General features: G+C 44.9%; 1 protein-coding gene and 1 long non-coding RNA gene across 9 annotated transcripts in view; one reads left to right on the top strand and one right to left on the bottom strand.

The window, feature by feature from the left end:
• The window catches only part of SHISA6 (shisa family member 6), a gene marked incomplete at its 3' end in the record, with an annotated part of 291216 nt that extends 272242 nt beyond the window's left edge, over positions 1 to 18974 (bottom strand). For 6 of the 8 annotated variants that reach the window (XM_079966069.1, XM_079966073.1, XM_079966071.1 and 3 more), the window contains exons 1-2: positions 18818 to 18974; positions 17343 to 18272 (exon numbers count right to left, since the gene is read on the bottom strand). In XM_079966069.1, coding sequence (XP_079822195.1) covers positions 17343 to 17998 — 656 coding nt within the window. In that variant the 5' untranslated portion in view covers positions 17999 to 18272; positions 18818 to 18974. Of the gene's footprint in view, positions 1 to 17342; positions 18273 to 18568; positions 18607 to 18817 lie in introns of those variants that run through there. The other 2 variants (XM_079966075.1, XM_079966070.1) reach the window with 2 other exon arrangements.
• Positions 1 to 24947, top strand: part of LOC307210430 — a 344426-nt gene that overhangs the window by 2336 nt on the left and 317143 nt on the right. The window contains exon 4 of the long non-coding RNA XR_013835992.1: positions 34 to 1311. This is a non-coding gene — a long non-coding RNA (uncharacterized lncRNA). The remainder of the gene's footprint in view (positions 1 to 33; positions 1312 to 24947) is intronic.

The raw sequence follows: 24947 nt of genomic DNA, 5'->3' as shown, positions 1-24947 counted from the left end.
AAAAAAATTAGTAACAGTTGTTCCGCTTTTCAGAAGATGCTGATTTTCATGAAAAGTTCTGGAGTAACTAACAAACACAACCCCATTAGGGACCTGGATTGTGATGAACAAGATATGCAGGTTCCTTGTGAAAAGTACATCTGCATTCAGTGCTGCAGCACTAAAAAAAAATACATCAAGACTCTACCCACAGTGAGATGCTTTTGTGGATGTTTGAATGATATTTCATCTGTGAGAATTTTAGACTCCGCAGAACAGGAGTGGAAGGAAACACATGGGTTGCTTTCTTTGTGTAGCCAAGATCTACAAAGACTCTTCCATGACGTGGAGAGGGCAAGAGAGTTTGGCTTGGAAGCAGTAGGAGAGGCTTTAATGCTCATACAATGTAATAGGCTCCATTCTCTCTAGTGGGGAAACAGGCCTAGAGTCAATCTGCTACCAATGCAAGGATGGGAAACAATCAGATTCCTTAATGCATTATTGTTGCAGCCTGCAAGTTGTACGAGAAACAGCTCATTTATATCAGGGCTGGGATCCTTGGATCTTCAGCTGCTTCAGGACTCAAACAGCTTTCAGCTCCAGCCTGCATGGCCAATGGTCAAGGATTATGGGAGCTGTAGTCCAGCAACTTCTAGAGTGGAACATGTTAGCCACCCCTTTTTCTTTTTAAATCCCTCTTAGACAGGTTCAAGATTATGAATCACTCTTTTCCTTGGGCACCAACCACATGCACAATGAGCAACAAATAGCAAGAGTAGTGTCAAAAATTTCCTAGAACTTTTTCAAAGCGTTGAGTTCACTGATGGCCTTGAAGGGAAAGACAGCTTAATGTCTCATTTTTTACAGTTATAATTCTATAATGATAAGATATGCCAGTAGGGTGGTGTCCTATGGCGCTGGGACTTGTCCACAGCAGGATGGAGAGAAGAGAGTGAATTGCAAGCATCAGTTCTCTTGGTTACGTGAAGTCTATAAATCAAAATCTTCACCACAGTAACCCAAATTCTGTGCACTGGTTCATATCAAAACCACACATCTGTGGCATCAAATTCCTGAGAATGCACAGAAATACTATAACTGAGCAGAACACAAAAGAACAAGCTTTCTGTTACCAAAGAACACATCCCTTGTATTGAAGGATGCATTGCCAGTCAGAATCTCTTCTTCAGATACATATAAATTTGGGTGCAAGAGCATGGCAGAGAATCCAGAGAAGACAAGCTATGACGGATACTACCTCAAAAATATGCAGTGTTGGGAGTGCAGGCTAACCAGTGGGAAATGATGAGAGTGAAGAAGGAGATGCAAGCTGTTAAGAGGGGAAGCACTATGGCTTAGTGATAGAAGGCAGACTTTGCTCCTGCCTAACTATCCTTTTAAAGTTCATTGGGAGTATCAATAAGCATGTGGATGGGGACTTGGACTTAAAAAAACAAACAACAACCCAGAGTCCATCAAAAAATCCAAGTAAGCTTAGTAGTTACGAGATATTTATCTCTATATGTATGTATTTCTAAATGTATTTTACATTAAAACATTTTTAATGCAGTTTGGCATGTTTGAGATGAGAACTGTCACAAAATCTTGAAATGTGTAAAATCTGAAGGTTTTGCCTAATTGGGACAAGTGCTTTTATATGGACCAGTGCTGGTTTTTAAATTCTCTGAAGTTGGAGGTGAGCAGTGAGATGGCTGACACCAAATTGCTCAGGGTGGGATAACGAGGAACCCCCAAATGATTTCTTCAAACTGGGTGAATGGGCATTAAAATAGCAAATGTGATACAACGTAAGCATGTGTAAAGTTATGCACCCTGGAGCAAAGAAGTCTTAACTTCACATATAAACTACTGGTGTCTGAAGTAGCAATGGCTGCTCAGGAAAGAGGTGTTGGCGTTGGGGTAAATGCTCACCCAGGTTGTGTCATGCCTAGCCCTGACCTGGTACCAGGCACAGAATTCTCCAAGGACAAGCGGGACCTTGAGGAGCAGATAGCACCTTTTGTAGAGTAGTGTAATGTAATGCATTTTTTCTTGTGAAACTTTCCCACAGATGCTAGAAACAAACAAGAGGGGAAAACAAATTGTGTCCCAAAATGCAGGATTCTTTTTTTAACCCCCCCCCCGAAATGAATGCTGTAGAACCTGAAGGCAAATTGAGAGTTACATCCCACACCTGCACCATGCTGAGCTGCATCATATATTTATTTATAAGTGCACATATTTGATAAGACACACTTTCCAGAAGGGGAAAGGTTTAATTAGAAATATGCCCATGAGATGTTAGAATCGCAGGGCTAAACTGCACGTGACATGTAGTTGTGTGCCTCTTTCCCCTAGTGGTTTGTGTGGTGGTTGTTTTTTTAAATGAAAAGCAGCCTCAGGCAGATGTAAGCAGAGCAGAGGAATGGATTAGGGAAAGGACTGCTTAACCCTTTCACTTCCTTCCACTTTTCTACTCAACATCACCCCCAATCTGCTTTCCAAATGGTGAAGGAAAAGATGGGGGCTGTATCTTTTCCTTAATGGAAGAAAAATAATTAAGAGGGTTCCTATGAAACAAATAAATGGCAGGAAGGGAAAGGGCTAAGTAGCCCCTTTCCTCCTGCTATTCCATTCCCAAAGCTGCTTTCCTTTTCTTTTCTTTTAGGGAATCATTGAGGACCAAGGCCAGGCAACTGCGAGTCAGGTTTAGACCAGATCTTTAAAATCAACAACCCTGAGGACTAGATGGGTCCACCAGAAGAACAGAGTTGGAAGGGATCCCCTAGTGTCATCTAGCCCAACCCCCTACAATGCAGGAATTACAGTCAATAAACCATCAGTATGCGGATGATACCCAACTCTACCTCTCTTTCAAATCGGAACCAGTGAAAACAGTGAAGGTCCTGTCTGAGTGTCTGGAGGAGGTTGGAGGATGGATGACGGCTAACAGATTGAGGTTGAATCCTGACAAGACAGAAGTACTGTTTTGGGGGGACAGGAGGCAGGTGGGTGTGGAGGACTCCCTGGTCCTGAATGGGGCAACTGTGCCCCTGAAGGGCCAGGGGCACAGCCTGGGAGTCATTCTGGACTCACAGCTGTCCATGGAGGCACAGGTCAATTCTGTGTCCAGGGCAGCTGTTTATTAGCTCCATCTGGTACGCAGGCTGAGACCCTCTCTGCCTGCAGACTGTCTCGCCAGAGTGGTGCATGCTCAAGTTATCTCTTGCTTGGACTATGGCAATGAGCTCTATGTGGGACTACCTTTGAAGATGACCCAGAAACTACAACTAATCCAGAATGCGGCAGCTAGACTGGTGACTGGGAGCGGCCACCGAGACCATATAACACCGGTATTGAAAGACCTACACTGACTCCCAGTACGTTTCCGAGAACAATTCAAAGTGTTGGTGCTGATCTTGAAAGCCCTAAATGGCCTCGGTCCAGTATACCTGAAGGAGCATCTCTGCCCCCATTGTTCTGCCCGGACACTGAGGTCTAGCGCGGAGGGCCTTCTGGCAGTTCCCTCGCTACAAGAAGCCAAGTTACAGGGAACCAGGCAGAGGGCCTTCTCGGTAGTGGCACCCGCCCTGTGAAACGCCCTCCCACCAGATGTCAAAGAGAAAAATAACTACCAAACTTTTAGAAGACATCTGAAGGCAGCCCTGTTTAGGGAAGCTTTTAATGTTTAGTAGGTTATTGTATTTTAGTGTTCTGTTGGAAGCCGCTCAGAATAAATTATTATTATTATTATTGTATTATTCATCAGTACCAGAAGTGTGGTCATGCAGCCTGACCCTATGCATGTTTACATGGAAGTAAGTTTCACTGTGTTCAGTCAGGCTTTCCCACGCATAAGTGTGCATTGGATTGCAGCCTTAGAGAATTTCTGGATGACTATCTATTTTTAACAGAATGAACACATGATCGTTTCCCATCGGTGTGCACAGTCCAGCCTCAATTTCTTATCCGTGTTGCACTTCTGTTGCAAGGACGTATCCCTTCCTTATATCAGTTGTGACTGCTGTGTGGAATATATTCATGAAAGTAGTCATAGGCACCTGTTTGGCATTGCCTGTGTTATAAAAAGTGCCAATGACACAACTCACTGCTTCCCTATGATTGCCAATTTGTGTCTCTTCAGAAGTTTTAGATGACAATTTTAGTCTGAGGACTCCCTTGCTCTACCACTCCAGCACACAAGCTCTTAACTAGTCTTTAAAACAATCATCATCCTTGGCAATGGTTCCTTTCCCCCTATATCAATACCCCACTGTTTGTGGAGTTTATGTGAACGTCTTCTATTTAATTAACAATGGTGTACTTCTCCTCTCCAAATCTGGAGTACTCGTCTATCCTGATTTATTTTTGGAAGGAGTGAAGAGCAATATGCCTATCCTTCACAACAAGATCATCACCACAGCCATTCTTCATGGACTGTATACCATACCATACACTTGACTTTGATTGGGGCTTGTGGGACTATCTTACAAAAGCTAAAATATGATTGGGGTATGTCTTCACTGATTGCTTGAGTAAATCCTTAACACGGCATGCCCAGGCTTTGGGTGTATGGCATGACTAATTCCCAAGTAGACTAACAATGGGATGAAGAAGCACCTGAGGAGCAATATAAGATTATGGGCAGTTTCCATGACGCAAAAAAGAAAAAGGACATGGGCTGAAGTAAGTGCACAGTAGCTACAGAATAGACATTGGAATGCAACAAATTTATGGAATCTGGTGATTCCTTATGACTTTTGTTGTTCCCATCAAGTTGGTATTATAATGGTATTCTTGGGAATAAGGCGTTCAGTCTTGGCTGAGAACTAAAATTTAGGTTGCAGAATTGATCCACTGAGGAGCTGAACCAGAGGATCTAAACTACTGGCAAGAGGATCCTCGCTGGTAAAGGCAGAGCAGCAGTGGCATGTGGCAGATCACAGTGTTTGGATTCTGTATGGTTCCATCCCATATTGTCTTTCTGGATAGCCTGTTTGCATTCACCAAGAATAACTATTGCAAAGGGAATACTAATGCATAGCATCACTGAGAAGGAAGGCACTTCTCTTGCTTACTGTCTGTCCACAAAGTAGAATCCTATGGTCTGACATCCAGACCCTCACATTTTCTCCCTCTCTGTGCCTCTGTTGAGAAAGCTATGCATCAGGAGCTGGTTTTCACATGAAGCACAATACTATTACAGAAGAAATAGAACAATTTACTAACCACTGTTGTAAACAAGATAAACATCACTTAGCGCTAAGCAAAAAATGGGGAGGAAAGCTCGTTTTTGCACCCTTCTTCTAAAATAATAGTATGTTAGTCTGTTTATGGAATAAAAGGAAAGGAAAGGAAGTGATGATTGGGGAAATGAGCTGCCTAACCAAAGGTGACAGATAGTAAAGGGGGAGAGTGATGAGCCTAATTCAGGAAAAGAACATTTGATTATTGAAATACTTTCCCTGTAATACTCGTTTTTCTGCTGCACTGTCCAACTTTAGATTACACAAGTGTAATCTACACAACTTTAGATTACACAGCTGCAGTCTACATTTTGTTTTGGTATCTGAACTGAAGGCAGTGAGGCTGTCCCAAGCAGCTTGGGGAGCACAGCACCTGTGTCAGCAGAATTCCACATTTATGAACAAAACCATTGCTCAGCCATAGGAATGACCTATCAAACTGCATGTGCTCATTCTGTAGCCCAGCCAATAAGAAATGCTCTCTCTCGCCCTGACCTAGCCACTGTGATCCACACAATGGTCACCTCCAGACTGGATTATTGTAACTCGCTCTACGTGGGGTTGCCCTTGAGACTGACCCAGAAACTCCAGCGGGTGCAGAATGCCACGACGAGACTCCTTATGGGGTCTTCGCTGCGAGATCACATTCATCCGGTACTATACCAGCTGCACTGGCTCCCGGTGGAGTACAGGATCAGGTTTAAGGTGCTGGTTTTAACCTTTAAAGCCCTATACGGCCTAGGACCCTTGTACCTACGGGACCGCCTCTCCTGGTATGCCCCACAGAGGAACCTACGGTCTGCAAATAAAAACATCCTGAAGGTCCCAGGCCTCAGAGAGGTTAGGCTGGCCTCAACCAGAGCCAGGGCTTTCTCAGTTGCGGCTCCAACCTGGTGGAATGCTCTGTCACAAGAGACTAGGGCCCTGCGGGACCTGACATCTTTCCGCAGGGCCTGCAAGACAGAGTTGTTCCACCAGGCCTTTGGTCAGGGTGCAGCCTGACTCCCTCCTCTGGCAACCTGTACAGAATTTTGCTTAACGGTTGCCATTAATTTGATTTTAATTAATTTTTATAATGAAATGTTTTTAGAATGTTGGATTATTTGATTGTTTGATTGTTGTTAGCCGCCCTGAGCCCGGCTTCGGCTGGGGAGGGAGGGATTTTTTTTTTAATTATTATTATTTATGCCACTTCCTTCCTCACTTTGTATCGTTTGGCATTAAGACAGAACCACAAATGCAAACCCAACGCGTGGTGATCAGTTGCTTTCTAATTAAATCACAATGATGTTTGTGAGCAACTTCCAACACACACACGCCCTGCCACCAATAACCTTAAGTAAGAGAAGCAAACTCCTCCCTGGTATGATATCATGCACGCTTGATGGATACGTCTATTCTACCACACACGCAACACGCAACGTTTCAATTGATTGCTTCCCAACTGCAGGAGAGAGCAGTGGAAATGAGAACCAAATATGAGGGGCTTGATCTTGCCAACCTCATCTCAACAGGCGCCAAAGGCAGCCTACTTACTTGCGTAAGCGCTGCAGGCTTGAGCTATGACACAACTGAAAGGCATTTTGTGCCAATAATACATCTTAGATCAGAAAAACAAATCTTGCCTAAGAGGATGCTTCACCTATCTGAGCAGATGGGAGAGCCAGGCTGGCGTAGAGGCACATTCATCTCTTCAGATAATAGCTCATCATGACACATCCAATTTTGAGCGAGATCCTCAGGAGCTGAATTCTAATGCCGGGGTGCAAGATGTTGACTTAAGTTGGGCTGTTGTTGCTGAGAAGATCAGTTCAGCTGGAACTTTGTACATGCCCCCAAGGCTATGTGTTTATGTGATCTACCTTGATCAGAGCAATGAATACACCTATCATTGTGACAAATCAGAGGTAACAGGTGTAGTATAAACCTGATCATGGTAAGGTAACACTGACCTTGAAAAGATAATGGTAAGCAATTGGACAATGCAAACCACAAACATGAGCAGGTGTACATGAGGCTAATTAATCCTCCAGCACCTGGTGTCCTAACTGATCCAGGTAACACCTCTAATCACCTTGCAAATTTAGGTTAATGTCCATAGATAAGCCCCTTCTCAGTAATGAGATGTCTTTTGTATCTCCAGACTGCTCCATGCCTCTGATACCCTAACCCTGATAAACGGGACGCGGGTGGTACTGTGGGTTAAACCACAGAGCCTAGGACTTGCCGATTGGAAGGTTGGCTGTTTAAATCCCCACGATGAGATGAGCTCCCGTTGCTCGGTCCCTGCTCCTGCCAACCTAGCAGTTTGAAAGCACATCAAAGTGCAAGTAGATAAATAGGTACCGCTCTGGCAGGAAGGTAAATGGCGTTTCCGTGCGCTGCTCTGGTTCGCCAGAAGCGGCTTAGTCATGCTGGCCATATGACCAGGAAGCTGTACGCCAGCTCTCTCGGCGAATGAAGCGAGATGGGCACCACAACCCCAGAGTCGTCCGCGACTGGACCTAATGGTCAGGGGTTCCTTTACCTTTACCTTTTTTAACCCTGATAATTGTGATAGGAGCATATTTCTTTTCTCTCTTCAACTTATTTAGCATCCCCTCCTTGCCTCTCACTCTGTTCTCCCACCTCTGGTACATGTTTGTTGTTTTCCCCACGATGAGTCAGGGTACTTTACAGAGGGTGCCAGCTAATCTCTTCCTATTAGCAATCCAAAGGGTCCCACAGAGAGGGATGTAACCTTTTGTACAACAGAACTCTGCTGCAATTTCTGAGTCCAGATGTAGCCATTTACCAGCTGTTTACAGTGAAAACCCACAAGCCATAGTCTAATATCTTTCTTCTGCTCCTACCTTTCTCAGAACAGTTAACTATTGTGTGGCAGCCCTTTCAGTGGAAGGACACCCAGATCTGGGTGGGCGATAACATTTGCACTGCATCCCTCTCATACCCATGACTGAAGCCATAGATTAATATAAGGACAGTGCATAGGATACCTTCTGCTCAGTGCCAAAACATGTGAGCAGTTGGCACCAATGACTATCATTAGTGTATCGTTGATGCACATGAAACAAGTAGTTATCACTGGTCAACTCCTCTTTGCCATATAACTGTGAGAGGAACAGGATTGTTTCTGTGAATAACCATAGTCTGCCTATTGTTTGCATGGGCATCCATTAACTGCCCCACTAAGATTCTGCTTCATTGAGGAAGAATCTACACAGTATATTGACATGAGAGATTGCTCGGTTGTAGCAATAGTGTGAAGCAGACTTCACACTATTTGTGTGAATTTGTGAAGAAGACTTCAGGAAAAGCCAATGACCAAATACAAAGTATTCTAATTGCCCTCATTTGAAACCAAGCCCTCCTTGAGTAGGAAGAGTCCCTTCATGCAAATCTATGTGCTGGAACTGGGCCTATGTGGTGGTGATCTTGCTGAAATCCATCACAGCCTTCCAAGAGATAGCAGTGGCTTCCTACACTCACTTTTTATGCTGCCTGGCCAGAGGCAAGAGGCTGTCAGAGCTTATTCATGCAGACAACCGGGCAGCTCACCTGAAAGGATGCATCTCCCATGGGACACAGAGGGAGGGGGGGATGAGGAACAGGCTGTCAGGATTTTGCTGAACTATCTGCCATTCATCGGTCAGTCTGGTACCCATCTTCAGGCTGCCCAAGTGTCATGGAAAGTTCAAAATGCTATCCAAGCAGGCAGCCCGTTTGTCAAATTGATTCTGGCCTGGTTTATATACTCATCGGTTTTAACAGCACAGTACTGAAAACTTCCTAGGTTCCTGAATGTATGTTACACCACACTTCACAGGAAGCAGATATTCAGTTCAATGCCCCACTTCCCTGGCCATCTCTTCCATTTCCCCTCCAGAACCCAAACATATAGGCACATCTATGCATTTCCTGCAGTGTTACAGAGAGTTTCCTAGAGAGGATTTGGAAGCACATGTTATAAAATGTCATTTATGAAAATAAAAATAAAAAGTAACTGAATGATGCGTGTTTTAGGCTTTAGAGCTCTGCGTGCATGTGTCTGTTTGTGAATCTGTCTGTGTACTATTGTATCCTGCTTATGGCTGTTGAGAAGGGCATACGTTGGTGGTTCACAATGTACGTGCCGAGTGAGTGGGCTGCAGGTTCAAGTACTGAGATTAATCACATCCATGTATCATAATAAGCGTGCACAATGAAGAGCCACTGTCACTTTGAAAAGGGGTTAGTAAAGAAGACAAACAGACTGAAGCATATCTGAAGAAGTGTGCATGCACACGGAAGCTCATACCAATAACAAACTTAGTTGGTCTCTAAGGTGCTATTGGGATGATTTTTTGTTTATTTGTTTGTTTAGACTGAATCATGATACCGAGGGGAACCTCATGTGAAAGAGCAGGTGCCTTTCTAGTGGAGATGCAAGTATGGCCAGTTGACATCAAGCATTGCTCACTCCAAACATTTGACTGTTTTGGTTTTTGGTTTTTAATTACATTTTCTACTTGAAATTCTTGGGTACAAAAGACACACACTCTGCATCATGTGTCAATGGTGTTCCTGTGTAGAAATAGCAGCTTTTGGCTAGGAAACTAGAAAGGGCTATGGAACGTTAACTTATACTATAAAATTCAGTCAGGGTGTGAGAGAGGAACATTCCTGTGACTGTGTAGACCTCAGCAAAGCTTAAGAGATGGATGGAGCCAGAGTTTTCTTTAAAACACCAATACAGCCCCATTGGCACTGACAAGGTTTTCTCCTAATTAGCAAAGCTTCAAAAAGCTCTGAATGAATTCCAGCTTGTAATGTTATTAGCTTGGTGCACTATATAGAGGCAGAAATTAATAGAAATCCATTGAAATGCACCTCACTAATGGTTAGACGCCATTACTTCTCGTATGTAGGTGCTTGTGCATGACAGGGAAGAATAATTTGATGGGGGAAATCAAGGCTGACCCAAAACAAAAATGCAGACTCAACAAAATTAGTAGCATTTCTGTTGTAGTATCTCTTGTTCCTGGGTCCTGTCTGTAACTAGAGTCTCAAGTAAGGGATGCTGCGGAGAGATGTACACAGACCATCGCAGAAATGCAACTCTAATTCAGAGGTCCACAACAACATTACACAACCAAACTCTAGCAACAGAAATGAAAACACAGCTGGCAACTAAAATTATCTCAGCTGAGTGTGATGGCTGTGGGCAGTACATGTTTAGGAGGCCAGGGTCACATTCCTGAAATAAAAGTATGTTGGTGTTTCTACATGGACAACTTCTGTCTACAGGGCTACTTCTGTCCCCCTCCCCTAAATCTCTAGTTAGAATTGGTGATAAAGGTAAATCCAACAGCCAGTAAATTACCAACATCTCCTCTGTCACACATATCCAAATCATGGCTAACAATAAATCAGCATATGACTTACAGGGGCTAAGAATCATAAGGAATGGCTTAGAGGAGTAACACACTTACAGGCGAGTTTGATTGTTATGTGGCAAAATGGTAGAGTTCAAACTTATTTCTGGGTAGAAAAATACTACAGTTCTCTCAAGCTACACTGCCGATCACTACAATACATGCCCAGTTAGGAATGCTGAGTGATGTGAGGCGGCCAGCTGCCAACACTGTTCCTGAGAGTGAAAATAGGGATGTTGCAGTTAAATGCAAAATCACCAGGGTCTGTTGTGCAGCAGTGCACATCTAATATAAAAATGACCTATGGATTTGCACTAGCCCAGGCTGATGCAAATGTGAGCAAAAGCTCATGGCACAGAAGAATTCGTGCTTTGGAGGAATCCCAGAAGCATCTGCCAACATGAACAAGAGCTTCAATATGAATTTAACAGAAGCAGGAGAAAAGGAAGCAACATTGGTAAGTACTAGAACATGAAAACCTAACTTCGGAGACAGCAAAATATAAAGCTGCCACATTTCAGGGAAATTAATTAGATAGGAGGAAGACAGATAAGGTGTGCAGTGTTCCATCCATAGCCACATCAGAAATATGCAGCATACCCTGAAATATCCACCAAGTATCACTGGGGTATGGTGAGATCAAAGTATGCACTTAAGAGTTTTCGGGTGTTTTGTGTGTTTCGGGTGCACACTTACAACATATATGGGGCCGGATTTAGAGCACTTTTTGGTATACACCACACATACACACTCGTTGATTCTGAGGCAGACCAACTCTGTTTACAATAATCCACTCAAGGCTGAAGTCCCACTATTTAAACTAACATGTGTGAGAGAGGCAGAAATGGCAGAGGCAACAAATACAAATCTCTTCTTTACTTGGGCAAGATCATTGCACAGCTATTTCTGGGCTATATGCCTCAGTGGCAGAATTAGTTTAGAATCCAGATCATTTTATGGAGGGGGAAGCTCTGGGGAAAGTCTAACAGCAGTGTTCGGAATTGCAGAACATGAAGGCTAAAAGGAAACCTTCATGGTTGCACGATCTGTGCTCACCAAACAACAAGCATGAAAAGACTTCTAAAATTCACCTTGCCATAAGTAGCTGTATAGTCAGAAGTAAGTTAAATAAAACGTATGAATATGGTTAAGCAAGTAACCATAACGGATTCTGACTAAAGGAGATTCTGACTAACAATTAGGAATAATTTTCTGACAGTAAAAGCTGTTTGACAGTGGAAGGGACTACCTCAGGAGGTGGTGGTAGTTTTTAAACAGGGTCGGATGGCTATTTGTCAGGGATTCTTTAGTTGTGATTCTTGCACTGAAGGGAGTTGGCGTAGATGACCCAAAGGGTTCCTTCCAACTCTACAATTCTATGATTCTGTGAACAGATGCCCCAGGAAAAGAGAAAAAACTGTAGAGTCCCACCTGTTATGACAATATGAACATGATTTCTCCCCATATATTTTGCATCCAATCTGACTGAATGAAAAAGGTAGCTATGTTTATGCAATTAACATAGGAGCCCCAAATACTTTTAAAAAAAATGTAGATGAAATTGGTGAAATACTCAGGATGCTATTTTATGTTTCTTTTAATATGCTTGAAATTTTGCCTTTATAAATAAATTTTAGTATTGTTTAGAAGTTCTTTGTTTTGCTCTAGGCAATTCAAAACTACAGTCCATGCTTTGCCCGACACTTGAGCCACATTATGTTTTCTATAGATTGGAACCCTTCCTGGATATAGTAAGAAATATATGCACATAGACTTATGCCAACTAATCTCACTTATAACTATTTTTAAAAATAATCTTGAATGTTCATTTGGCAATTCCACCCTCCAAGAACATGGATAGTGTTGCTTTTTGAGAAAGAAAATGGCAAAAACAAGTTTTTCTTTCTAGTTGTGACATGCACTCTTCACAAGACCCACCAGCAGTGGCAATTCTTCATGCACAGATGAGATTGCAATTGTGTCATAAGCAACTAAAAGACCTGGTATCCATCTGGAAGTTCCTCTCACTGAGCTAATGCTGCTTCCTCAAAGAGCTAAATAAGAATTGTCACAGTACCTACATGCCCTCTATCAAATTCTAAACTAAGTGAAATCCATTGCAATTTAGGGCTTGATATCCTTCCCACTAAAATCCATAGAAACAGCCCTTTTTTTAAGAAAACAGTTTCAAGTTAAACCATTGTGCTATTTGCAGCAAGTATTGTATTCATCACACACTTCAATCTGAAAAGGTGCTTGCAATTGCTGGATGACTGCCTAGTCCCCAACCCAATTTGGAATGCAACCAACCATTACTGTCTTCCCTGTTCCATCTGTACCACCAACATTCCATCAGAGCTCGTAAGAACAGATGCAACATTCCTGTTCCTATCCCCCAACTTTTCACCATTTAGTCATCTCTAGAGACCCAAGACCTGTGCATAACTATGGGAAACAGGAGCATACTAGTCATGGTATCAAGAGTTGTCATTCCTTGACAGGTGTGGTTTTGTCACCTTTAAAACAGAGACAAACAACAGGCCATGCAGCCCCTAGTGCAGGAGTGGGGAACCTCAGATATGTGGCCATCTAGGCCTCTCTCTCTCTTAGGAATGCCGTAAGGCCATGCCCTCCCCTGACCTTACTCTGTGTCCTCCTCAAGTGCTTTTGCCGCATGCTGTGTATCTCTGAACTGTAACAGAACTGTATCTCTGAACTGTAACAGCCTTTTGCTTGTCTGGATGTAGCATGAATAAATAGATGTACGTACATGTGCAAAGCCTCTGGATGGAATATAGGGGAACATCTGTATGAAGGTAAGAGTCAAATCCACTGCTCTTCCCACTTCTAGCCCTGCCCATCACGGCTATATGGCCCACAAGGGAATGTGGCCCTTGAGCTAGAAGAGATTCCCAACCCTATCCGGAAAGCTGGATCAGTGCTTCATAATATTTAAACCATTGTGCCACTGTTGATCAAATTTAGGTTAAACGTCTCTGAAAGGCATAATCTTTTGTCATCTACTATATTCTAATAATAAAAGTCAATCAACTCTTTTCTAAGATATTTGAAGTCATCCCCCCCCCCAACGCTCACTCTGTCATTCATTCTTTCATGCCCTTCATCTCCATACAGGTGATTCATTTCACAATTTAGAATTCATCTTTTAAAAAAGCAAATGGGAACTTCAAAGGAATAGAAATGACAAGAGGTGTTTAGACAGGGCTGACAGGGCTCCCTATGATTTTAATGGGAGGTCTCCAACCCCCTGGCATTATATGTAGCAAAAGGAACATGTGGGAAAGCGGAACATGTGCTAGGTTTCCAAATTCATCAGAGATGTCATTTGTTCACTGAGACATGCTGGCTTCAGCAGAACAGCCATTGAAACAAACAAGAGCCTCTTTCAGTATTATACGCCAATGATGCACACACTCAGCTTCTGCTAGCCACCAGGACTCTATCCAAACTGCAATAAAAATCATTTTTGACCCCCATTTTCTGACTGTGTCAATTTTGGGGTGTGTGGCATAAGTATGAGCAACCATAATGTATTGTCTAAAAGCCAAGGGTGTTCTAGATTCAAACTCTGTCCTGGCATAACCCTTCAGAACAGAAACCTTAAGATTGCAGTTGTAGCTGAGGTTTGTCAGGAAGGTTCGGATTCAGTGTGTGGTGTATGTGTAGCTGTGATAACTTGTACCAACTGATGAGTTAGTTGCCCTTCACTGCATATTAGATAGTAGGCAAGAGAGAGAAATTAAAGGAAATTGTTTTTAGGTCTTATAGATCAGAAAAAAGACCATAAATGGAGCCTTTGAAGGGATGGAGGCTGTCTTGAGAATTTACCTACAGGCATGCTGGTATTCCATGCAACTAGGGAAAGAACACTTGTCTTTCCCTTAAAAAATTGTGGTCAAGTATTTTGACAAAACACAGTCCTTAACTGATGACTTAAATGAATGATAGTTGTGCAATGACAGCTTTTTCTCTCTGTTAGGAAGATTGTTCTTGTTGCATATTTTTAAAATATATCTCAATATACATTATTTTACATGCTTACATTTGTGAGGCACATATGCCCAAACTTTAATAATTTGGCATGGTTCTGGGGTCCTGCCTCAATGATGGATATCAGTTGGAGAGAAGTGGTGGCCATTCACAGAGGTAAAATGAAGGGCACACATTTGACTTTACACATTTCAAATGTATTCCTGCTACGCAACACTCCCTACCCTTCTCGTTTTGAAAAAAAACACTGTGTGTCATTTTTGGCATTCAGGTGTTACTTTATAATACCCCAGATGTGCTGAAAAATAGAAGGAGTTGGAATAGTTGCTTATGATTGCAGCTAATGAGGGAGAAATACAAGGTTATTATTATTATTATTATTATTATTATTATTATTACTGTATCTATTTATATCTAGCCTTTTATCAAGACTGGGACTCAAGGTGGCTTACAGAAATCAAAACAACAGAGATAAAATAAATAAAGCTAAAAACATATAAAAGATAATAGCTTTAAAGTATTTAAACTATAGTAGAATTTAAACAATATAAAAACAAATCTATCAAAATGCAGAGTGATGGGTCTCCTTCCCAAAATATAATGGGGTATGTGACAAAAGTAGCTTGGTAACAGACACAGTAAGGTGAGTCCTGTTGCAGTTAGCGTGGGAGAAGGAAAACTTTCCCTTTTCTCTAGCTTTTGAGCATACAAACAAGAAGTAACTGGGCACACAGAATGCAAGCCACAAGGAAGTACCAGGGGGAACACTGGGATCAGAGAACCCAGGGAGTGAATATGTATTGGTGCCAAGATACTAAGGGTTGGGTGGGCTGTTGAGTGATGAAGGATGAACAGGTGGCAAAGGGGAGGGAGGAAAGAGGAACAAGAGGAATAGTTATAGTAGACAGCAACAGTTGTTTAAGTTTGGGGAGAACAGATGGAACCCATGTGAGATGTAAAACAGAAGCCCAGTGAGATGCGTGTATAGCTTAACCAATATAAAGGGAACTGTCCAGTGCTGAACAGACAAACTAGGATGGGTGCAAGGAAAATCCCTGTCCATGTTTTGTGTTTATCTGAAGAGGTGTCTGAAGAGGGTGAAAAGATAGTGAAGCCTGTTTTAATATGAAACAAAAGCAACATAGAAAACAGTGCATTCATGTAGAGTTAATATTTAGCTGCAGTGCTGAAATGTGAAAGGAGGGGGTTCCCTCATTTGTGCTTTTAAAACATTCAGCATTGTTGTCCGTGGGCAGCTATTTCCTTACTTAAGGCCTGCTTGGTATTATGTAAGTCTGTGCTTTGCTGTAGAGATAATGCAAGTTAATAATCTAAATGGCCGAAAGGTAGATACAACATACAAGGTTGGAAGAAATGGAGGATTTGAAGGACACGTCAGAGATGGGGGTAGATTACAAAAGGTTAAACACCTGTTAATTTCAGGACCTTATCAAGATTGTTGCAGTTAGCACATTTAAAGGTCTTTGGATTTTGAAGAAGTAAATTTAAAGGTCTTAGATTCAAAGCCTACGAAGTAAGACTTGCCAGGTGGTTACGGTAATTGGCCTATATAATAATGCTCACAATTGCTGGAGAATTGAGACACCTACACCATGCATTTAGAAGGTGCTCCCCCAACTGCAGCTAGATATAGATTAGCTGAATCTCAGATAAGAAGATTCTCTGTTTCTCCTCCCCAGCCTAGCTAGCCTAAAGAAAACACTTATTTCTTTGCAGAGTAAATTCCACCACAGTTGTTATAAGTGATGATGCATACATTTTCCTTTGTAACTCTCTGTAATCCGAGTTTGAGTAAGTAGTTTTAAAAACATAACTCCCTCTCCACATACATATCTCAGTGTAACTAGTTCAGAATCCATTATAAAGAGTCTTCTTAATAGAAGACCCATTTTAAACATTTGCACTTACAGTACCAATTAACTTCTGTTCATTATGTCTGTTTTATTAACCCAGTGTTAAACTAAAGGAGCAGAGAAGTGTGTGTGTTTTAAGCCAGCTCCTTTTCCAGAATTGGAAATGAAAACCTACTTCCCAATAGCATATCCTGTCCCTGTTACGAAAATGGTATATTATTATTTTTTTGTTCACTAAGCAAGAATACAAAAGGGAAGAAATATGAATTTATGGTATAACATGCAAGACTGTATATATGGACTTCCATATGGAGGCAAGAAGATTCTGTGCAAAGGAAGCAATTGTCCTGGGAAGAAAGATTGGCTCTCTCTCTCTCCACTCCTTACTCTTACTTGGCTGTAAAGCAATTTCTTTTGGGATCTATATGGTGCCTGGATATGGGGCAATCTCTTCCAGAAAGGAGTTTTACATCTGTACTTAGCTCCTTGGGACACAGAAGGAACTATGCTGTACAGCAGGTGAAAGGACTGGCTCAAGTGTCCTAAAGAGAACTATTTCTTCCATTCCCTGCAGGACAGCAGAGATTTATGGAAGATCAAGGAATACAGCCAACCCATTTATAAGGAGAAAAAAGTTGGGCCACTGTTAATCACCTACGGTAAGGGAAGTAGCTGTGTTTCTGTGAGAAAGGGGGATTCTTCCCATGATGTAGGATGCTGTCATTACTGAGTGCTCATACTTCACTCTCACTAATGCATTTTCATTGCATAGGTCGTGGGAGAGGTAAATAGGTACAGAATCCACACCCTGTTCTCACCTGTGGATGTTCATCTCCTGCGGTGGCTGTCGTGCTTTGTCATAGGCCACCTTGGCAAAAATGCCTGCAATGACAACAAAGGCAATGGCACCACATGAAATGTAGACGGTGGCATTCGTGTTGTCCTCATTTGGGTCATACCCATTGGGTATACCTCCAGCTCCATCATTACTGGTGGCAGGGGTCATTAGATCTGTGTTGGGGCGCGGGCCCTGATTCCGGCACCTATCCTGATTCAGCTTCTCAGAGCGCTTGTTGCAGCAAAAGCGGTAATAGCAGGTGCCGCAACAGTAGCGGAAATCCTTCTGGGAATTGTTGCACTCAAACTCCTTGTCCCACTGCCCGCTCACATCGTAGTAGCCCATGCATGTCTCATACGCTGGCACAGAGCTGCCTGCGCTGACATTGGAGGGCACCCTTGCTGGACTGCGCCCACGGTTTCCCCCACTACCAGCTGCCACAGGAGATGGTGGTGTGTTGGCTAGCGTCTGGTTCTGTTGCTCCTTGGCCGGCTTGTAAGGTCGTCGAGGGGCTGCTGCCCCCTGTGTCCGGTTGCCCTTGGGTGTCCGTAGGGGCCCAGCTGCCTGTGTGGTTAGCAGCAGCGCCAAGGCGTACAGGGCAAGAGGCAGGAGCAACAGGAGATGCCTCCACCCCATGGTGAGCCGGAGGAGCAAAAGTTGGGAGGCAGAGGGCTCTGCCCAGCCCAATCAAGGATCTCGGCTCTGCCACTCCATGGATAGTGAACAGGGGTAGGAATCAGGTGCTCCTCGGTGGCGCTTCACTGGCAGCATCCCAGATCCATCCTCCGTCTCTGGAGATGCCTCTTCATCCCGGCAAGAAGCAAGAGGCACGACTTGGCTGCTTCAGAGCAAGAATGGGCTCTTCTTACTGGGAAAGTCCCGATCTGATCACAGCTCCTCCTGTGATAGGCTGTAAGAGAGAAGAGGACATTAGAGGCTACCTGGCCCAGGAGAAAATGAGCAAGGGAAAGGGGGGGGTCAATGTGCCAGGGGTGCTGCAGCAGCTGCCCCTCCAAGGGGGCCTACTCCAAGAGGCCAGAGAGTTAAGAGATCCAGGCAGAGGGTCGCCTTCGGTGTGGAAGGAAAACCTCCCGCCCAAGCTGGCATGGGTGCCACAGAAGAAGAGGAGGGCAGGTGTGGCTGCTGTGCCCGGACAGAATAGTGCCGAAGCGGAGAGCGGGGCAGCAACAGCTCCCAGAAGCTCACCGGGCAGGGAATTCCCTTGGCACCGTCTCTGGCGAGAAAAAGCACCACTACCACCACCAGCAGCAGCAGCAGCAGCAGCAGCAGCAGCAGCAGCGACCCTTGGGCTGGCAGGAAGCGCGGAACGCAGCCCTGACCGGCCACCTTCCGTCCCCTCCTCTCTTTCTTTCTTTCTTCCCTCGCCCTTGCCCGCCAACCCTGCGCGCCCCCCTGCCTGCCTGCCTGCCTGCCTGCCTGCCTTCCCTCACTCACCATGCCGGGGCGGAGCGGGAGCACTGCGGAGGTGCCGCCGGGCTGGGCATCCTCGTCGCCGAGCGCTGGCCGGAGCTGCCTGCGCCGCCGCTGCTCGCACGGGCTCGAGAGGAGCTGCTGCTGTCGAGCGGGCGGGGACAGCTAGAGGCTGCGCGAGGAGCCGCCGCCTCTCCCGCCTGCCTCCCTCTCTAGGCCCGCCCAGTCCCGGCCCCCGGCGAAGGAGTCGCAGCCCCGCGGCGCCGGGGGCCGACGGCCGAGGGAGCTGGGGTGGGGGGGCTCAGGACAGAGTCCGCTTTTCGGGGAGGGGAGACGAGGCCCGAAGACCCCTGCCCTGCCCCGCTCTCGGGCTCCCTCCACACAGAGGCCACCCTCTGCAGGACTGGCGAGAGAAGCTCCTTTCCCCCCTCTTCCCCTCAGCGCCCGGAGGCGGGCAAAAGGCCCCCTCGCCGGAGCCACCTTCCTTAATTGAATGGTAGTTAGGCGGCGCGGGATGGGGGCGGGGCGGGGAGCGCGTGTCCACAAGTTATGTCGGGATGGGTTTGTCACGGAGCTGAAAGAGGGGAGCGGGGAGAGGGAGGGCTGGTCTAAAGGGCCCCAAGAAGGTGCCCTGTGAGGTCTTGGGCGCTGCTCTGTGGCCTGGACCTTCGGGGCGTGGCTGTGGGGAGCCTGTTTTGTGGAAACAGAGGCGTCTGTGCCGTATGCAGGAGCCGAGCACACCTTGGCAAGCCAGGTGAATGAAGACGCTGCACTTTCCCGCTCAATCTCAGGAGCAGGTATGAGACTCCTCCCACTTCATCTTCAATCATGTTCTGAAAGAGTGGGGAAAGATACCCATTTGCCACCCGGGGTCCCCCCCCCCCCCGTTTTAACCACCTACATACCATGCACACCTGCTCTCACAACAGCCAGCACTTCACTGAACCTGTGGAGGGACAGACTCTCTATGCATGCAGCGAAACGTCTGAGCAGAGCCAGGTGGGTAGCAATGTGCAGGCATAGCTTTGTACGCTGGACTGAGGATCCTCTCTCTCTCTCTCTCTCTCTCTCTCTTATTATCCCCCCCCCCTTCTTGGTTATGCAGACAGAACCTATACCACTCGTTCACATTTGATAGTCTAGCATGGAGTGGAGGCAGGGGATGCAATTCTGCCCTCCCCACATTCAGTGAATGTGTGAAAACGACTGCAGCAAAACTGAAGTGATAGTATTCTGCATTGGGTCAGTTCGTTCTGCAGGTGAGAGCTCCTATTTCTGAATGCTCCCCACAGAAGAGGACGGCAAAGGAGAAGGGTATCCTTTTATGTAGTAAATGAGCACATCAGGGAAAGTGTGTTAGCACAGCCATCTCCTTGATGGTTTTGCTTCATGCAGAGAGCGTTTTAATGTGCAGGGGACCAGGAGCATTAATAATAATAAAAAACCCACACTGCTACCTAACTATAGTCTGAAATGGAACAATACAGAATTCCATCACCTCTGCCTACCACCTTATTTCATCGAATGATAGAATTGTTGCCCAATAGGGTGATGAATTACGAAGCACCTAATTTGTGAGTTTGTATCCTGGGATTCTGCTAAAGGTTGCATTTGCATCTAGTTCAGATGTGTAAAACAAAATCCAAGGCAATTCTGAAGAGTCCTGCTCTGCTCGCTCACAGCCTTTGCAGGTATGATTGGGGAAGTTAAAACAATTTTGATGAATGGGTGAAATTTCTGAAGAGGGCTGGGTGGGTTTTGCATATCTCTGATATCTTCCTTCATGTGAGGCTGTAGGCAGGGAGTAACGGTGAAGCATGAATCTGGTATGCAACAGCAGTACTCCGTCCTGACCTGTAATCACTCAACCTTCGCTACTGTGTTAAATTTAACTGTCGAGTTCTAACTTTTTAAGTATATGTTGCATGCATTATAAACCAACTGGTAACAAACATCCCTTTCAAGATGGTCAGGGATCTGGAAAGCAAGTCTTGTGAGGAAATCTCGAACAAACTGGCTACGTTTAGCCTGGAAAAGAAAAGATTGGAGTGGGGAGTATGGTTATACTTGAAGGGCTGTCAAGAGGGCAAGGTAAACTCTGTGGTTCTACAAGGAACCAAAATCCTCTCTGTCAGAATTTAGTGACATTTTTATTACCAAGAGCTGAGAGTTTTATGTGTGTTATGTGATGCACCTGGAACGAGAAGTTCTCAGCATCAACTTCCTGAAGCTCTATTATAAGAGAATGTGGAGTCCTGGTCTACACAGCCCAGCAATGTCCACCATGGACAGTGGCTTCCCAAGGCCTTGCAGAAGAAGCCTTGCAGCTGTCAGCAAACCCCAAACAAATAAATGGTGAAAATGAGTGATACTGGAAAATTATGATCCAAATTCAGGCATATAATAGAAGGATGCTTTAAACTCCATAGCTACAATTGCCATCACGATCCAGTTAAAAATAAATAAATCTGAGGGTCTTGTCAAATTGCTAATGCAAATTACGCTACTGAGCAAGGGGGCATCTCAAGTCTGAGCCCAAACCCCAAAACGGGTTCAGAGAGGTTCATTCTAGCTCCCAATGAGCTAGAATGCAACTGAAACACATCTCATGCAGCACAATCCTATGTATGCTTTAAAAAAAAGTCCCACTGTGTCCAATTTGGCATGCCATAAGTATGTATAAGGTTGCAGTCTTATTTGCATTTAGGCAGTGTGGTGATGTGGTTAGAGCATAATGGTCACACATGCAGCCCTCAAGAGCATTTTTGGTGGCCCTTAGCAACATATGATGCCCCCCCCCCCCCCCGTTTTACCAAAGCCATGCAAGTGAGGCCACTGGGCTTTGGGAAGGAGGTGCGAAGGCTCTGACAGGGTCCTAGAGTCCTCCTTCTCCTTTCCAAAGCCATGTTAGCACTTTCCCAGCTTGGGGAATGAAGTGGGAGGGCTTTGGACACTGCCAGAGCCTTGGGCCCCCTTCCTAAAGCCTAGCACCTCACTTAGCCAGCTTTGAGAAGGCAGGAGGGTTGTGTGTGTGTTGTTCCCCCCATGACAAGACAGTGTGCAGCCTAGGTACTGTTGTGGCCCACATAGTATGAAAAGTTGGGCCACCCTGGGTTAGTATGTTAGTATGTTGAACTAGGACCTGGGTGACCAGGGTTCAAATCCTGACTCACCTATGTAGCTCACTGGATGACCTTGGGCTGGTCACTTACTTTCAACCTAACATACCTCAAGGGATTGTTAGATGATTGCTATTTATTATTATAAATTTGGGAAGTGTTTGCCACCTCAAGCTTCTCAGAGGAAAGGAGGAATATTAAAAATAAAACCTGCATTAGAGCTGGGCCCGTAAACACAAAATAAGTAACTGGTCTCGAATAAATGGTTCAGCAAATTAGAGGTTCAATAGGATATTTAAGAGGTTGAATATGATGGGAAAAAATCTCAAATCTAGGGAACCAGGAAAATGGCACACTTCCCAGAAAAATATGGAAGAAACAGAGTGGAGAAGGAGAGAGAGCTTTGGAATTGGTAGCTCTGCCTTTGCCCTGACCCCAAGTGCTTCTCTCAGATAAGGACAAAGAAAAAGCAAATTAAAGCAAACAGTGGACTAGTTCAGTTTTTCTAAAGTTATATTCCAAATGATGGACTGAATGTGGCTGATCTTTCAGTCAGAAAGATCTAGTTCACTCAGATTATGACCTTGAGCTACCATTCCAAGAAACAAGAGCCACTTGGTCAAAGCAAGGCCCACAAACATATTGACTGATGTCTTGGTTCTTTTATCAATAATCCTCAACTCAGCAAAAAAATGAGAGTAAGAACATAAGGTTTGCCTTGGTGGATCAGACCAAGGTCTATCAAACTCAGCATTCTGTCTTTAGCAGCAGCCAATGAGATCACTCTGCTCATAAGCAAGTTGTGATGGCAATAGCTATCCATACCCACAGTTTGTTATTGGTTCAAGACTGGAGTCTGAGGGTCAAATCAGAAGTTAGGAGTGAAACACATACAGCTCTTAGTCCACTTTTCCTTCATAATATTAGCATAAGGGGCTGCTAATACCCTACAGGTAATTTTCAGGTGGTTTGGATTTTCTTTCTTTCTCACCACATCTGAAAATGAACTGGATTTACAAAATAGTCATGGGAGAAGTTCTGATTACCCTCCCTTCCACCAACTTCTCCTTTCCTGTAAGTAAATGCCCTTAATAGTATCCCCTATTATATCAGAAATTGTGAGGTTGGGGCCACACACATTTGTCAAGATACCATCTGTTTACATCAGCCAAGGCTGATGGAGGGCACTCTGTGCTACTTGTGGATCTAGAACTACCCCCAAACTGCACACCTGCTTATTTAGGGGGAGCACAACTCCTTCTAGAACAGGCTGAACTCCACTCATCTGGTCTAGAGAACCTCCCACTAACTGTGCCCGGATTGAGCTTCAGTTTATTAGCTTTCGTCTAGTCCGTTACTACAGCCAGACATTGATACAGCAGATGTGAAGGAGATATGGAACGGCAGGTCATCCGCTTATTGATGACAACATACTCTGAATCTCTGGATAACACCACTCAGTGGTTTCATATAGATGTTAATCACCTCCGTAGCTCAGCTGGCTATTGCCTCCTTGCTTGTTTTAATCAGCCACAAGGGGCAAGGGTCTAGAGACCATGTAGTCTCCCGCACTGATCCAAGTGCCTTGCCCACATCCTTCTGCTATAGCTGCAGGCTGGCATAGCTGAAGGGTCCAGGAATCCAGTAGATCCAAAGCCACCAGCATGGTACCCCCACTCTGTTTCAGGGCTTTCTGCTGGCTACCAGTGGAGGTTGGTGGAGAAGAGACTAAGCAGTATCCTACCCACCCACAGCCATCAAAAAGTATTGTGAGGAGAGGATTGTACTGTTGCGTGGACAGGCGGAGTCCCCAGATCCCGAGTGGTCCCCCCCGTCATGTGGAATAACGACTCTAGACAACGTGCTATGGGATTAAATTGGCCACAACTTTATTAAATTTCAAATGTGGGTAGACCTTGGCTCAGGCATTGGGCGTTCTCCCTCCCTAGTCCCCAGCCGGGGACCTAGGGAGCATCAGGGCTATCCAGTGTGTGTGTGGGGGATGGGCCGGCTCTGGAGAACATATGTTCAAGCAGAGATAGCCGCCCCCGTTACGCCGCCGCAGGGGAGAGCAATGACGACCTTTCGGCGTACGGCCAAAGCCTCCCTTCAAAAACCCCTTTAACGGGGAACCTTGGTATCGCCGCCGCAAAGAGGAAGATGGACTAAAGGATTCCGCCCAAGTCCTGATACCGCCAAAGTTGTGACGTTTTGCTACGGGAAAGGCGAAACCTGCCAATGCAGGGAAATTCCTTTCCGGCCCTTTAACAGCGACCTTATCGTAGCAGCGCCCGCATACCTGTGGAGAGGTTAACCTGCAAAACCTATGAAGAAAAGTTAACCTGCAAAAGAAGACATTAACTGAGGGTGGGTAGGGTGGGAGAAGCTCTGGAGCCAAGTGAGGATTAACAAGTAAGATCCACCCTCTATTGTGTGGGCAGGTAATCCCTCCCCTTACCTGGCCTGGTTTCCCTGGCAACGCTTCCCCCAGGTGGGATTGGACAACTCACTGGGGTTAGGCGGGGACCTCCAGGTATCCCACCTGAGGGAAGGCAAAGCCTATGCTGATGGGGCCACTCCAGATCCAGGGCTGCACGCGTCCACGCAAAAGGCGCCCCCCGTTTTAAGTGGGGAGCGGTCATTAGCATTTTATTGTACTAGATTTTGTTTTAAATATTCTATATTGTACTCCACTGTGGAACCTGATCTTATGAAATGTGGTGCAGAATGCTTTAAATAAATAAATTCAAGCTGTAATGAATGTAGAACGGAAAGAGGCTACTATTTATTCCAGGATAGTCTTCATTTCTCTGACAAAGTTTGTATCAGCCACATGTCAAAGCTCTGAAACATAACAGCAGATGCTCTTTTCATTGGGATGCTCTCTTCATGGTCTGTTACCAACATTTTCATCTGTACTGGTGGCTCAGGTGCAGAATTGTTGCTTAGCATATTTTAGAAAGCAGCAAAGAGTTATGTCTTTTTCATTTTAGGACTACAAGTCAACAAACAAAATGCTAATCTTGGACCCTTGG

This window comes from Podarcis cretensis (assembly GCF_951804945.1).
Source record: "Podarcis cretensis genome assembly, chromosome: 2".
Classification (NCBI taxonomy): Eukaryota; Metazoa; Chordata; class Lepidosauria; order Squamata; family Lacertidae; genus Podarcis; species Podarcis cretensis.
Note: the sequence above shows the minus strand (reverse complement) of the source record. Positions and strands in the feature narration are given on the sequence as shown.